The sequence below is a fragment of the Miniopterus schreibersii genome (genome assembly GCF_964146895.1).
Source record: "Miniopterus schreibersii genome assembly, chromosome: 9".
Taxonomy (NCBI): Eukaryota; Metazoa; Chordata; class Mammalia; order Chiroptera; family Miniopteridae; genus Miniopterus; species Miniopterus schreibersii.
The window spans coordinates 79,481,363-79,494,836 of NC_138118.1; the positions used below are offsets into that span (position 1 = coordinate 79,481,363).

Below are 13,474 nucleotides of genomic sequence, written 5' to 3' on the forward strand. Positions count from 1 at the left end.
GGTAGTTGATTTAGAGTTACAAAGTCTCTTCCAACTCTTAAAATATTAGATTCTAGCAGGACACAAATGTAACCTTTTGGAATAAGAACTCCAGCGGGAAATATCTATAGCTCAACATGAGTGTTTAATGCTGTATTTCTACCACCTGGGATGATTATTTTGGTCTCATAAAATCTATTTATCTGTTTATAGTGGTTGACTGGCAAGCTGTTAATTTACTGCCAAATTTCTGGAAGCAAAAGGAAAGGGGAAAAATCAACTAAAAACCATCAATAAATCCCTATTGCGACTCCTTCCACGAAGTGGATCACATCATGGGTAACAATGTAATGCCACCCTTATTTGCTCTTTTATTCTGTATCTGATGCTTAACTATCTCCCTAGAATAAGATCCAATCAATGTCAAAGGATTAGAGATACAGTGGAAGCAAAAGGAAGGGAGCAATATACTATTTTAACTATTACTAAGCATTTGTCCACCAGTCGGTCTCCCTGGTGACTCAATGCAATCACCTCACCTAAGGCCAGCACACTCGTGTGGCACAGGCATTTGCTTCCTCTCTCAGTTTCCTGTTTTCCTGGATAGGAGGTTCTCTGAGGTGAGCCTTCAGGAAACAGTTGCTCCCTCAGAGGTCTGCTAGGAAGAGTGCTTTGGAGAGGGTAGGTTCCAACTGCGTGCTAAAGTGATAGCCTTGCTCTAACCCAGGGCATGTCAACTACATAAACTTCCTTAAGTTGAGTTCAATTCACTTTCTTATACAGCAGGAGGTATTCAGTCGTTGCCAAAGTCAATATATTAACTCTGGTTGCTGAAGGCAGCTGGTTTCCCATAGAACCATGCGTCCCCATTTCCTATTTCAGTCAGTTTGATTCAGTGGTAGAAAATGCCAAAGGGAGCTGGCAACAATGGCCTTTTCCACTTATAATAGACTTTCTTTTATGTACTTTGGATTTTTCTCCACTATTGTGCTCAGTGGTATATTTACAGTGTAATCAGATTGGAAAGCTCTACAACAAGGTGCTGATTAGCAAAAAAATCTCAAAGTAAATGGCTTCCTCTCTTCCCTGAGTCCCAGAGGCGACTGTGCTGCCAGTCTATTACCAGGGACACAGGGTCCTCAGAGGGAAGCGGGGCTTTTATATGCGTAAGAACCAAGTTTCCAGGAGAGCCCTGGAATTTGAAAATTCCTTGAGCATCCAGTGATAAGCTGAGATAAATCAGGCCTCCCTGGGCAGTCAGGATTCAGACATCCTATTTCTGTTCTGCTTTCCTCCCACCCCCTCTTGGACTGGTGGGAAAAAGAAAAATCCCTCCTTCTAAGGTAAAGAATTTAAGGATGGGAGTTATTTGTTATATAAACAGCTATTTTGCTGTTTGGTTAAGTCTCAGGTCTTCCTGTTGCATGGTTCTCCCCTTTTCTTTTCTTTTGTTTGTTATCACTGCTGTGTCTTTTGGCTTCTCTTCGTCTGTGGGGTGAGGTTTGATCTTTTCAAAAGAAGAGGAAGTAGGATTTTTTCTAATTTTTGTTCATTAGCTGTATAACCTTGCAAATGTCACTCACTTCCTGTACTGTATAGATTCATAATCTATAAAAAAGGAACGTCAATATCTATTCCCTTTCATTTGCAGAACATAAACACTGTCAAATATTTTGGTTACATTCTTTGATCTCAACAGAACTTTTTCTAATAACTATGCTATTTAATTATGAATTTAATACTGGAATGCACTATTTGTTTTCAAATATTTAAAAGTTAAAAAAATATTTAAACCATACTTGGCTTGATTCCATGTATTTGTATTTCATGACACTTAAAAGAGATTTTGTGGATGGTAGACCATTTCTCTTGAGGAATATCTTGAATTATGAGGTTTCATATTATAAACTTGATGTGAACAAAATATACTCCAATATTCATTCATATGAAACTAGTTCCAGCTTTTGAGTAAGTTATATATTTTTCAATTTAACAAGAAAAAAATTTTAGTTAGTTAATGGCTATTTTTGACATCATTTCTCAGTTCTTCAGAGGAGGAATAAAGAGCACATAAGGGCTTTTTGAATATTTGGGTATTAGTGTTAACAGGGAAATACTACAGACTGCCTAACCCACTTAATAAAATCCACATCCGAAACCTCAAGCTCCACCCCTACCACCCAACCTATGTCTACTAAGCTCTGTCATTGTAGAAAACAGGACAGACTTGTTCCATGAGAAGCGCCATTTCATTTGTACTCTCAGCTGTGAGTTCTTGGCCCTCCAAGAAAACCTCCATATAGACCTAACACCATTCACATGTCCTTTTGCTTGCACTAAAGGTAAAAGCACTTCAAAACTGTAAAAACCATCTTATCCTTTCACTCTGGGTACAATGTGAAAAAGAGCTGGAGTAGAACCAGGCAGACAGGTTACTGCAGAGAGGCGAGGCAGGAGATAATATCAGCCTAGCTAGAACAGGAGTAGTGGGGATAGAGAGAAATGAGGAGATTACACATATATGAGAACGAAACACTGATGGGACTTTCTGATGGTCCTCAATGGTGAGAGGGAGGGGCTTGGTTGATGATGGTATTTAGAGATTGAGAACAAAGAAACAAGTATAATGAAAATGAGGATTTAATTTGGGATACACTATTTTGAGATATCTTGGAACATGGGGACATACATCTTGAAGGCAGTCTGGTATGCAGATTGGTAGTAAGAAAAGAGAACTAACCATTTATATTTAGGAGTCATTAGCATAGAGGTGGTCATTGAGTCTATGGAAGAGCATGAAATCAGCAAAGGAGAGCATAAAAACTGAGAGAAGAATAAACTGACTAGGACACTTAAGCGACAGGCAGAAGATGGAGGTTCCAGAAGTCAAGACACTGTAATATAAAGAAGCCAGAGGAAACCTAGGCAAGTGTGGTTTCACAAGTAAGGGCTGTAAATGCAGCAGGCCACGGTCACCAGTATCGAATGCTGCAGAGGGGTCAAGCAAAATCAGAAAAAGGGACCACTGAGTTGAACAAAGAGGCTGTTAGTGACTTTGTGGAGGATCTCAGTGGAGTGGTAGGGGATAGACCCAATGGCAATGAATAAATAATCCACTGAGTAAAGTTCTTAGGTAGACAGGAGGAAACAGAATCCAGAGGACAGGCAGGAAGACAAAAGAGAGAACATGCAGAAATCTGTGCCTCAGATGGGGCAGATACCTGATGCATGGCGCTGTTGACAGGATGGGCGTGGAGGCAGGTAGGCTAATGAATATGGAGACAGGAAGTCCTCGGAGTTCCTCTGATGGGTTCTTCTTTCTCCTGAGGAGAAACGAGGGAGCAAAGGGAGGCTTAGGAAACAGTAGATATTAAGGCACAAAACAAGCTGCTTCCTTAGACAAAATGTCCTTCAGCAAAGAGAGAAATTACTTGGAAACATTTCAAGTATAAGGAATAGTATAGGAAATAATTACAATTTAACATCCATGTGTCCTCCATCTAGCTTTAAGGTTTTGCAACATTGTTCTGCAGATTACTTTTGGTAGAAAATAAAACTTAGATACAACTGAACCCTCTCTATTACATTCCCTTCTCTTCCTCTCTGTAAGTAATCACTATTCTGAATTTGGTGCCTATCATTTCCTTGTATGAGTTTCACAAGTTTTCAAACTTTTATTTATGGTATACCATATACACCTTTCTGCAACCTGCTTCCCCCCCAATATTATGTTAATGAACTCTATCTCAATTAACACTGGTACCTTTGGCTCATTAATGTACATTTAGTATTCTGTGTATGTCAATTTGCCCAACAATGTAACTCATTCACCTATTCTCCTGTAACAGGCATTAAAATTGTTTCACTAATATAAGCAATACTGCTATGAACACCCTTACACCGGCTCATAAATATGAATATATATATATATGTACACACACACACATATATAAATATATTCAATTCCTTAACAAGCAGCTTAACAGGAAAGATAACACGTGTGCCTGAATTACACAGCGAAGACAGCCATTAATTTTCAAGAAGGGCCCAGGAGCCCATGGACTGTTCTGAGCAAAGTGAAGCTACTTTCACTAGGAAGCATCTGGGGATGGCGCCGATGATGGAGGGGCGTTCACTGACCCGTAGGCCACACAGTTTCAGCCCTTGATGACTTTAACTGTCACCCAGTAGTCTCACGTGTGCCCATTCATTCTCTCCACTAGAGTGCGGGCCCCACGAGGCCGGAACCAGTGACCCAGTGACCGTGGAGAGCCCGCAGCGGAAGCTGCAGCGGCCACCTCCTGGCTGTGCCAGGCCCCGAAGTGACAGCGCTAGGGGAAGGTCGGCGCAGCGGGGCCTAATCTCACTTTCTACCCAGAGCCAAGGCAGCCGAGGAAAGGAGGGGGGGCTGGGGCAGACACTTGCCTCGAAGTGTCACCTCACTTCCACGCACAATGCCGCCAGGTCAGGAGCTGGGAGCCCAGGCGTGGACCAGGCCCCCGCCCTGAGCGCCGCTCCCCAGCCTGGCCTCTCCCGTGGCGCCTCTCCGCCTTACGCCAACTCCGTAAGGAGGTGCTCTGGCCAACCGGGCGGCGCCCACCTCTCCGAAGCCTGACGTGAAATCGCGCGGGGCAGCTCTCGCGGCGGCCATCTTTAATCCGGGCACACCCCACCCTCGCGCCCCACCGGCCCCTCCCTCCCCCTCCCCAGGCTCTTCACTGACCAACGAGTGCGGCTGTTTAACCTTAGAGACCGTGTTGAAGGAACATGCACAGAGGCCTGACCACCCGTGTCTCCGGGGGTGCCGGATCCCGCCAATTTAAACATGGCGGCTGCACCCAAGCAGCCAAAGAGGGTAGACGCCAATGAAGTCATGCTCGCAATGGAGCGGGGCGGTGAGGCAGGGCCGGAGGAATCTCGCGAGATCGCAGCAGCCTGCGTTCGGCCCGGAAGCCTCTTCTGAGGGGGCGGGGGCGGAGGAGGGAGCGGGAGTCCGGTGAGAGCCGGAGGAGGAGTCCGTCCGCTGCGGGCTGCGTAAGCGGAGCAGCGACGCCCGGCGGCTGCGCCGCGGAATTGGCGTAGGCGGCTTTGGAGAATCGCGGGCTGCGCCGCTCCCGGGCAGGCGCGGAGGGGGAGGGGATGTCGGTCAGTGCGAGATCCGCTGCTGCTGAGGAGAGGAGCGTCAACAGCAGCACCATGGGTGAGTCTCAGCTTCGGGCCGCCGCGGCTTGGGTCCGCGGCTGCGGGCGCGGGGGGGCTCTGCTGCCGCGGAACCGGGCCTGGGGGCCGCCCTGAGGTGGGGTGGGGGCGCCGGCGGGCCCGGGGCGCGGCGGCGGCGGCCCGGGGGGAGGGGAGGCGGCGGCGGTGACAGTTTGAATTGAATGTGAGCAGAGCCGAGGCGGCGGCATTTCCTGTGCCGCGGCGGGCGGGCCCGGGAGCGGGCCGACGGGACCGCGGCCTCCGGCGCCGGGGCAGCCCGAGGGGGTCGTCTCCGCCCGGCCCGCGGGCTGCCGCCGCCCTGCTTCCCCCGGCGGTCGGCCGCACACCCGCGGCCAGCTTCCCTCGTGGGAGCGGCCTGGCGAGGAGGTTGGATGTGTGGGCCGGCCCCGCGGGCGGCGGCGGAGGGAGGAAGGAGGATGCACCGGGCTGCAGCTGCGGGGAAGGCGGCGGCGGCTGCAGCGCGGCCCCTGCCCGCGGCTCGGGGCTTCCTCTCCCCAGGCGCGGCCCCGGAGGCCGGTGGATGGCGGGCCAGGCTTGAGTGCGGAGGATAAGGAGCCTGATTTGGGCTTAATTTTTAAGAAAAGGGAAAGAACGTCTGGGAAGGGCGCCCTCCGGAGGAGTGGAAAAGGGTGGGAAGGGTCGCTGGAAAAGGGAGGGACCCTGTTGGAGATACGGCCTGGCGATGTTGAAGGGAATTAATTTTTGAAAATGTTTCAGTATGCTCAGTTACTCTCTTAAGAAGCCCTTTCATTTCCTTTCCTCCCCCACGTATTGGAAAAAGAGCAAGGCCATTCCATTCACATTTTCCACTGCCGAGTTCCATTTCATACTGTGTGTACAGGAGGAAATAAGCAACTGAGATGGTTCTAACACATTTTCATTTGCCGAGTTACATTGTGAGAGTACACTGTTTCAAATCTGGGTTTTTATAGTGTGAGGAAATAATTTGTGGCATCCAGGTGCTTGCTTAGTTACTGAAATAACATTGTTGCGAATTTATTGTTATAGTTCAACTTTAAGATTTCTTTTGCTTTTATTTTTATAAAAGGGAAGAGTATCCGATTGAGTGCCCTTGAGGATCTAAATGAGCCAGGTAGTCTAGGTTCAAAAACATATTACTTGCTTTACATACTTATATACATGCACACACACACACACACACACACACCCAGTTTATAAGCAAGTTGAGGGGAAACTTCTTAGGCATTAAGTGTACAGATAGGGATGAAATGAAATTTATGGAATCCTGATAGACTGAAGGATGGTACCTTAGCAGGATATAAACAGTTACAAAGTTAGTTACTGCTGCCTGGATTCCTTGTTCCTCCAAATAGCAAGGGAAGGGGCAAAGGAGGAGGGCAGGAAACAATCTTTCATCCCACCCAGCTGTTCAGTGGGCGGGGCTGGAGGAGAGGGTTGAGTGGAACTATGAAATAAATGTGGACGCTGTATAGATGGTTTATATGGTAACATTGTGTCAGTCTGTGATGGGACAACAGGATGGATGGAGCCTGGTCCTCTTTTTTTTCCTTTTTATTGAGAAGCCAGGTTTTCTTAATACGGTTATTTAAAATATCACATGTACTGTTAGGTTTACAGAATTGAAGTTCGTACCTGACTATAGAAATTCATTTTGTGTTTATCAAGTAGATTTTAATTTACAAAAAGGATGTATACTTGTAATTTAGTTAAGAATTTTTAGTTTCTGGTTTTCTTTTGGAGATAAGGTATTCAGTATGTAACTACACGTAAGGTAGTGTTATCAGTCGGATATGTTTCAGAAGTTTGTTATAAAATTGGTTGTTTAGATTTGTGGATTTTCCCCATAGAAATAATCTTAAATAAGCCCATGCCAGAACTTCTGAGCTAGTTTGAGACAAGGTAGGATTCCTGACAGACCTTAAAGCAGTTGTAGAGGGTTGACAGCAACTTGGACGCATGCCCCCCCACCCCCCTCCCAAAAAAAGCTTAGAGAGGAGAGTTAGATCTGTGGTTTCCAAGGTCTCATGAATGAGCGTGGTCAGATGACAAAACCAGAATGAAGATAGTGGTAGAGCTCTTTGGTTTCAAACTTCTTATAATTTGATGGTATACATATTCCCAGTATACTCTACTCTGGATTTTGCCAAAAGATTATTGTTACCTACTAAATTACCAGTTGAGAACCATGTTTCACATTTGGAGCTAATAAGCTATCTTCAGTTTTTTATTAGAGTTTCAAAATTTTTATTTCAACATTTATGTATTTTACTAAATTTTAAGACAAAACTTTGGATATGTTTAATGTACTAAGTTTAAACTGTAAATGATTTAATTGTACAATGAAACTGATGTAGAAAAAATGTGCTTTTGCAGAGTAGAATTTTAAGGTAGCACGATTATAGGTTAGGCCTGCCAGATGAGAGCATATTGTTAAATATGGACTATTGGTCTCTACAGCGGTGTTTTGCAGACCTATTAGTTGGTCTTGAAATCAATTTTGTGCATTTCTACTAATGCTTTTTTAAAAGTAGAAAAAAAATAGGAAATAGCAATCAATACATTACACTTAGTATAAATTGGGGGAGGGTTAAATTTTGTTTTATTAGTATTGTTTGTGGTATACATTTCTTTTATTAAGGATTATGGTCAAAACAGTTTGTAAAAACATTTGGGGGGTATGTAGTATGGATGTGCAATGTGGAGGATTGCATCTGTGCAAGAGGTTGGAGGTCTTGTTTGAGGAGGAATAACTTTAAATGTTATTGAGTCCACGTGGCTTTCACTTATTTGGATTTGTTTATTCTGTACTCTATATAGCTTGTGTGGTTAGAGAGATCTGGGGCTACTGCTTAAGAGTAGCTCGTCTCAAAACCAGATTGAGAATCACTGCACTAGGTGACAGCCATTGAAGGACTGTAGGAAATGGAGAAGAAAGAAGTCTTTCTTAACCATCTAGTCCATAATTCTTCCTTCTAGAATTTTCAGACTTGGGAATCAGAATCACCTAGGTAGCTTTTGTGTGTGTGTGTACATTTGTCATTTAATAAATGAACTTTTGCAAAATGTGATCAGTAATTACTGGACATATAGCATTGTACTAGGTCAGTATTTTCCAAAGTATAATTGATGAACCTCATGGATAAGGGTCAGTCAGGGCCCCTTATATAAGAACCCTATACAGGTGTACTATTTTTAATCTTTTAACATATTTTTACTGTACCTTTCCTATGTTTAGACATACAAATACCATTGTGTTACAGTCACCTATAGTAATCAGTAAAGTAACATGTGGTGCAGGTTTATAACCTAGGAGCAATAGGCTAAACCATATAGCCTAGGTGTGTAGTAGGCTATGCCATCTAAGTTTGTGTAAGCACCCAATGACAGAATTGCTTAACCTCATTTCTCAGAACATATCTCCATTAAGTGGCCTGTAACTATATATGGATAGGCTGTGATTTGTTTAACATGTCCCCTTCTGATAGACATTTATTTTCAATATTTTGCTATCATAAACCATGACATGATGAATAACTTGGGACATCGATCTTTTCACATGTTACTTTCTCAGAGCTTTTGAACTCTTTGACACAAGAACACTATTAGTTAAAGCAGTAGTGTTGATGATGTTACTAGCTTAGGACTTCAACACCCAAGTTCATTCATTTAACAAGTATGTGTCTTGTGCCTGCTGTATGTCAAGCACTAGGAAAAGTGAGTTAAATGCTGCAACAGTAGGAATAGAAGGCATGGTGATTAGGAGCTTAGATTTTGGAGTCAGGCCTAGATTCACATCCCTAAAACTCAACTGAACCTTGGGCAAGTAACAGAACTTTTTCTTGTTTCCTTCTCTGTAAAGTAGGACTCTAAAGTTATTGGAAAATTAAATAAAAATTAAATGAGATAATACATAGCAAGTTCTTAGCCTGGCATATAACAGTCACTCAGATCTTAGCTTAAAAAAAGGTATCAAACTATATATATGGCAATTAACTACTTTTCTGCCTCCATTGTAAGTTTCTTTAACTCAAAAACTGTGTTTTGTTCACTTTATATTCCCAGCCTGGCATTTGCTTAGTAAATCACTTGTGATATGATTTAAAGGTATGTGTACAGTGGGAGTAGAAGAGAGAAGAGTGCTTCAATCTCTCTCAAAATGGAAAAGATGAATCTTTAAAGTTGGGTACAGTGATTAGGCAGAGGAGGAAGGATACTTACTCTAGGCTGCGAATTCATTGTGGTGTAGGTTATGAGACTTAGAGAGGTAAGCAGAGATCTTGTGTGCTATGTTGAGGATTTTAAAAAATCTTTATTGAAGGGTTTTAAAAGAAGAGTGGTAACCATGAGCAATGTGATGATAATTCTAGTAGGGAAAGATTGAGCACCAAGGTGGGGCCGGTGAATTAAGGAAGGTTAATGTTACAGTCCTAAGGCTAAAAAAAGATGAAGGACGTAACTAGGGCATTGGCAAAGGGCGTGAAGTATAGGGGATGGTTGTGAGATTTGAGGTATGGAGGGGATGTAGGCGATGGGTAACAAATTCAGAAATATCTGAGCTTTCTGAATGAAGCATAGGTAACATGTCTTGACATAGGTGATTTAAAACATGAAATTGAACCCTGGCCGGTGTTCTCAGTGGTTACAGTGTTGGCCAGTGCACAGGTTCAATTCCTGGTCAAGGGTACAAGTTGCAGATTTGATTCCTGGCCCTGGTTGGGTGTGTGTGGGAGGCAACTGGATAGATGTGTCTCTCTCATTGATGCTTCCCGCCCTCTTCTTCCCTCCCACTCTCTCTCAAAATCAAAGGCAAAAAATATCCTCCAGTGAAGATTAACAAAAACATGAAATTGAGAGGCTTGGGGAACATCTAAGTGAGCATGTCTGTTATTCTCAGTATTAGGAAAGATCTTGGATGGAAAATAAACATTTTAAGATGATTATAAATTCATTTATGCTTTGGATTTTTATGTTAGTAATTGAATCTGCCATATTGAACAAAAGCTATACTGTAGCTTGGTCAATAAATTTTTGTGTGTTTGTTTTTTGTTTTTTTGGTGTGTGTTTTTAAGAGTTAGTCGGTATTTGTGCTTTGGTGAGCAAAGTTGAATGAAATTGGAATAACATGATTTGTGTGAAATTTATTCATTCTTCAAAGTCAGACAAATCCAAGTCACCAGTTTCTTGAATAGTACTAAGATGTTTACTTATTTAAAATTTCTGCTGATTTATTTTACAGCAGCAGCTGTTTCAAACTAAGGGTCATGCTAGTGTTTCTTTGCACATGACATTTTGTATCCCTGTGTATTCAAATTGTTCATTCAGATTGTAATCAGAGTTCTTTCTTTTTGAGAAGATTTTGGTATAGATTGGCGGTTTTAGGAATCTGTAAATATTTTGAGTGAGATCATTATTTGTTTAGAGGAGGCAAAAATCTTCATAGTACTTTTATCCTAGTGCTTTCTGTTTATAGTGTTATTAAAATGATCAGGGTACATTTCATTTGTTACGTGTAGCATTCTGGGATGTGAGGTGACCTAAACAGGGAAACATTTTTCAGTAACTAATATACCTTCAAGTATCAACATTTTAAACTATTTTTAATTTTAAAAAGTTTCATATATATACTTAGTTCCTTTTATGATTAATTTAAACAATTAACCAGGAAGGGAACAGGCCGTTATTTCAATCGCTAAAAGTTAATTTGTGTTCTTTTTAAATTACATATATTTTTTTCATGGTTGTAATTAGTGGTATATTAGTGGTTAGTGGTCCTTAACCCTGGTCAGGCATTGGAAACACTTCCAATGCTTAACACTTGAAGGCTCATTAACTCACTAGGTGTGAGGTGGGGGTTCAGAATGCTCATTTTCAGTATTTTAGTTAATTCTGATGAACCATCAGGGTTGGCATGAATTATATATTATGAGGTAGTATTTGTAAAAGTACTCTGTAAACTCTTAAATTTTATACAAAACCAAGATGTTATTCACTTAATATTTAATGGAGTTTTTGGTGTATTAACCTATATGAATTAAATGTGAATTAAGCATATGTATTAAATATGTATATGGTGTTTTAGTGTTGATATCCTAATTTGCCTAGCCATTTTTATTATTTTGTAGTTTCAATAAGAATTTTAAGTATTATTTTAAAGTCTATTTTTAAGCAGACCTCTTCTGCCTTCCCTAGTTATTTTCCTAGGGTATTTGTTAGTTTAGTACATTAAACTTGTTTTAATTTACGTTTCTTATTACTGGAGAGAGATTTATGTATTAACTGATGAGCTTCCTATTTTCAGTAGAATATACAGAGCTTAAAATCACTATCAGGAATTTTTGATTTTGTGCTGTGACTTATAATACAGGACTATTAAATAATGCAGTATGATAGTCGTTTTTTCTTTTTAACTGTATATACATTGCTTTTCACATTTTTCTCTTCTATATCAGGTACATTCTATACGGTAGTATATACGTATGTTATTCTATCCCTGAAGTTTGTAGCTATCCAGTTTGCTGTTAAAAATCTTTGTGTTTTAGTTGCTCAGCTTTTATTTCCTGGTTCATTTCTCTGTTGAAGGTCTGCCAGCTGTTAAGCATTGAGTTTGAGTTCCATTTCTGTTTTCCAGCTGTATTCTGTGTAGTTGATATGCTGAGTGAAAATGAAATAGAGTAGAAGTTATTTATGTTTTATGGGGTATAAAATAATGTGCAGGTAGGAAAGAACCTCAAAACCCAAAATATATAGTCATTGTATAATTCGCAAAGACCATACCTACTCAGAGGACAACTTGTAGTCTTTTATTTTTTATATTTATTGATTGATTGATGAGAGAAACATCAGTTTGTTGTTCCACTTACTTATGAATTCATGACCAGGAATCGAACCTGCAATGTTGAAGTATTGGGGACCACACTAACCATCTGAGCTACCCAGCCAGGAATTTGCCTTTTAGTTTTTTCACTGCTGAGGAGTGGTGAATCTATTAGTTAACATATCTCTAGCTTAAGTTTGGAAACAGAACTTGACAGAAAGGATGAAATGAGTGATCCTAGTTAGAAGTCTAGTCATTTCTGTCTTTATTTTTGTATTAGAATAGAAAAGTTGGTCTAATACAGAACTAGGAGTTATATTATGAGGTGATTCTTTCAGCTGTGAGCCAAAAAGATAACTAGAACGACTTAGCTGGCAAGTAGACTCACCAAAAGTAGTTAAGTTTGTATTTGACCGTGGTTCTGTGCTGTTAGAAAGATGTAGTTCCTTTTTTTTCTTTTTTGAAATTTTGGAATAATTTTAGACTTGCTTAAAAGTTGCAGCCCCTGCCTTTATGAAAGTTAAGTATTTGATCAATATGGAGGAAATGCAAAAGTAATACCACAAACTTGTGGATACATCATGTTATATGAGATAAGTGTACCATCAACGTTAGTACTGGCCTAGAGTGTGGGAATAAGGGAGGAGTTTTGTACTTGATGGAAACTTATTTGAATTGTGTTAGATGTTTTTGGGTAGGGCTGAGAGATTCCAATGATTTTTTTTTTTTTTTTTAATTGAAGAGTGAGTGTTCTAAGTATAGTTACTCACTAGTGGATTCCGTTTAACAGATTAGAATCTAACAAAGATGAACAAAGGACTATCTTTCCATTGAGTAGTTTCCTCAGTGGTCTCACTGCTTCCAGTCTCATCCCACTTCATTTAATATACCTTTAAGATTATTGTACCCCAAATATTACTTTTATAGTTGACCAATTATAGAACTTTAAGTGTCTTCCTATTCAGAGTATAGACTTCTAAGGTTCTTGTTAAAAATAACTTTCTTGGACCAGCAAGATCCTACTTCTCTGTTTCTAGGCTGAGGCCCAGGTAACTCTTTTTATAAAGCTCCCCCAATGCTTCTGATCACAGCCAGGATTGGGAATCTCTTATCTGCAAGATAAAAGAACAGAGACCTTAATCATTGCACACTGTATGTACTTTGTGTAAAGTGGCAAATATTTCATTCCTGTGTATATATGTAAACATTATATATACCTTGAAATAACCTCATAAAAGACATCCCAATCTAAGGCTCAGAAAGATTATGTAACTTACCCACCAGAGCATAGCTCTGAGTTAGAGCAGATGCTGAAATTCATGTTTGTTTATTTATTTATTTTTTAAAACATGTCTTTATTGTTGAAAGTATTACAGATGCCCCTTTTCTCCCCCATTGAGGTCCTCCACCTGGCTCATGCCCCCTTCTCAGGCCTTCGCCACACTATTGTCTGTGTCCATGAGACACACATATATACAT

General features: G+C 41.0%; 2 protein-coding genes across 14 annotated transcripts in view; one reads left to right on the plus strand and one right to left on the minus strand.

The window, feature by feature from the left end:
• The window catches only part of LOC308561448 (uncharacterized protein), a 44,477-nt gene extending 39,614 nt beyond the window's left edge, over window positions 1–4,863 (minus strand). For 6 of the 13 annotated variants that reach the window (XR_013999490.1, XR_013999491.1, XR_013999492.1 and 3 more), the window contains exons 1-2: window positions 4,405–4,639; window positions 3,201–3,302 (exon numbers count right to left, since the gene is read on the minus strand). Coding sequence is in view for 9 of the 13 variants with exons in the window: in XM_081146593.1 (XP_081002719.1) it covers window positions 3,201–3,209 (9 nt within the window). In the remaining 4 variants the exon portion in view is untranslated. Of the gene's footprint in view, window positions 1–3,200; window positions 3,303–4,404; window positions 4,640–4,702 lie in introns of those variants that run through there. The other 7 variants (XM_081146587.1, XM_081146589.1, XM_081146590.1 and 4 more) reach the window with 2 other exon arrangements.
• Window positions 4,864–5,118: 255 nt separating this feature from the next.
• Window positions 5,119–13,474, plus strand: part of SEPTIN7 (septin 7) — a gene marked incomplete at its 5' end in the record, with an annotated part of 50,555 nt that continues 42,199 nt past the window's right edge. The window contains 2 exon segments of the mRNA XM_081146586.1: window positions 5,119–5,177; window position 5,179. Of these exon segments, the coding sequence (XP_081002712.1) occupies window positions 5,119–5,177; window position 5,179 (60 nt within the window).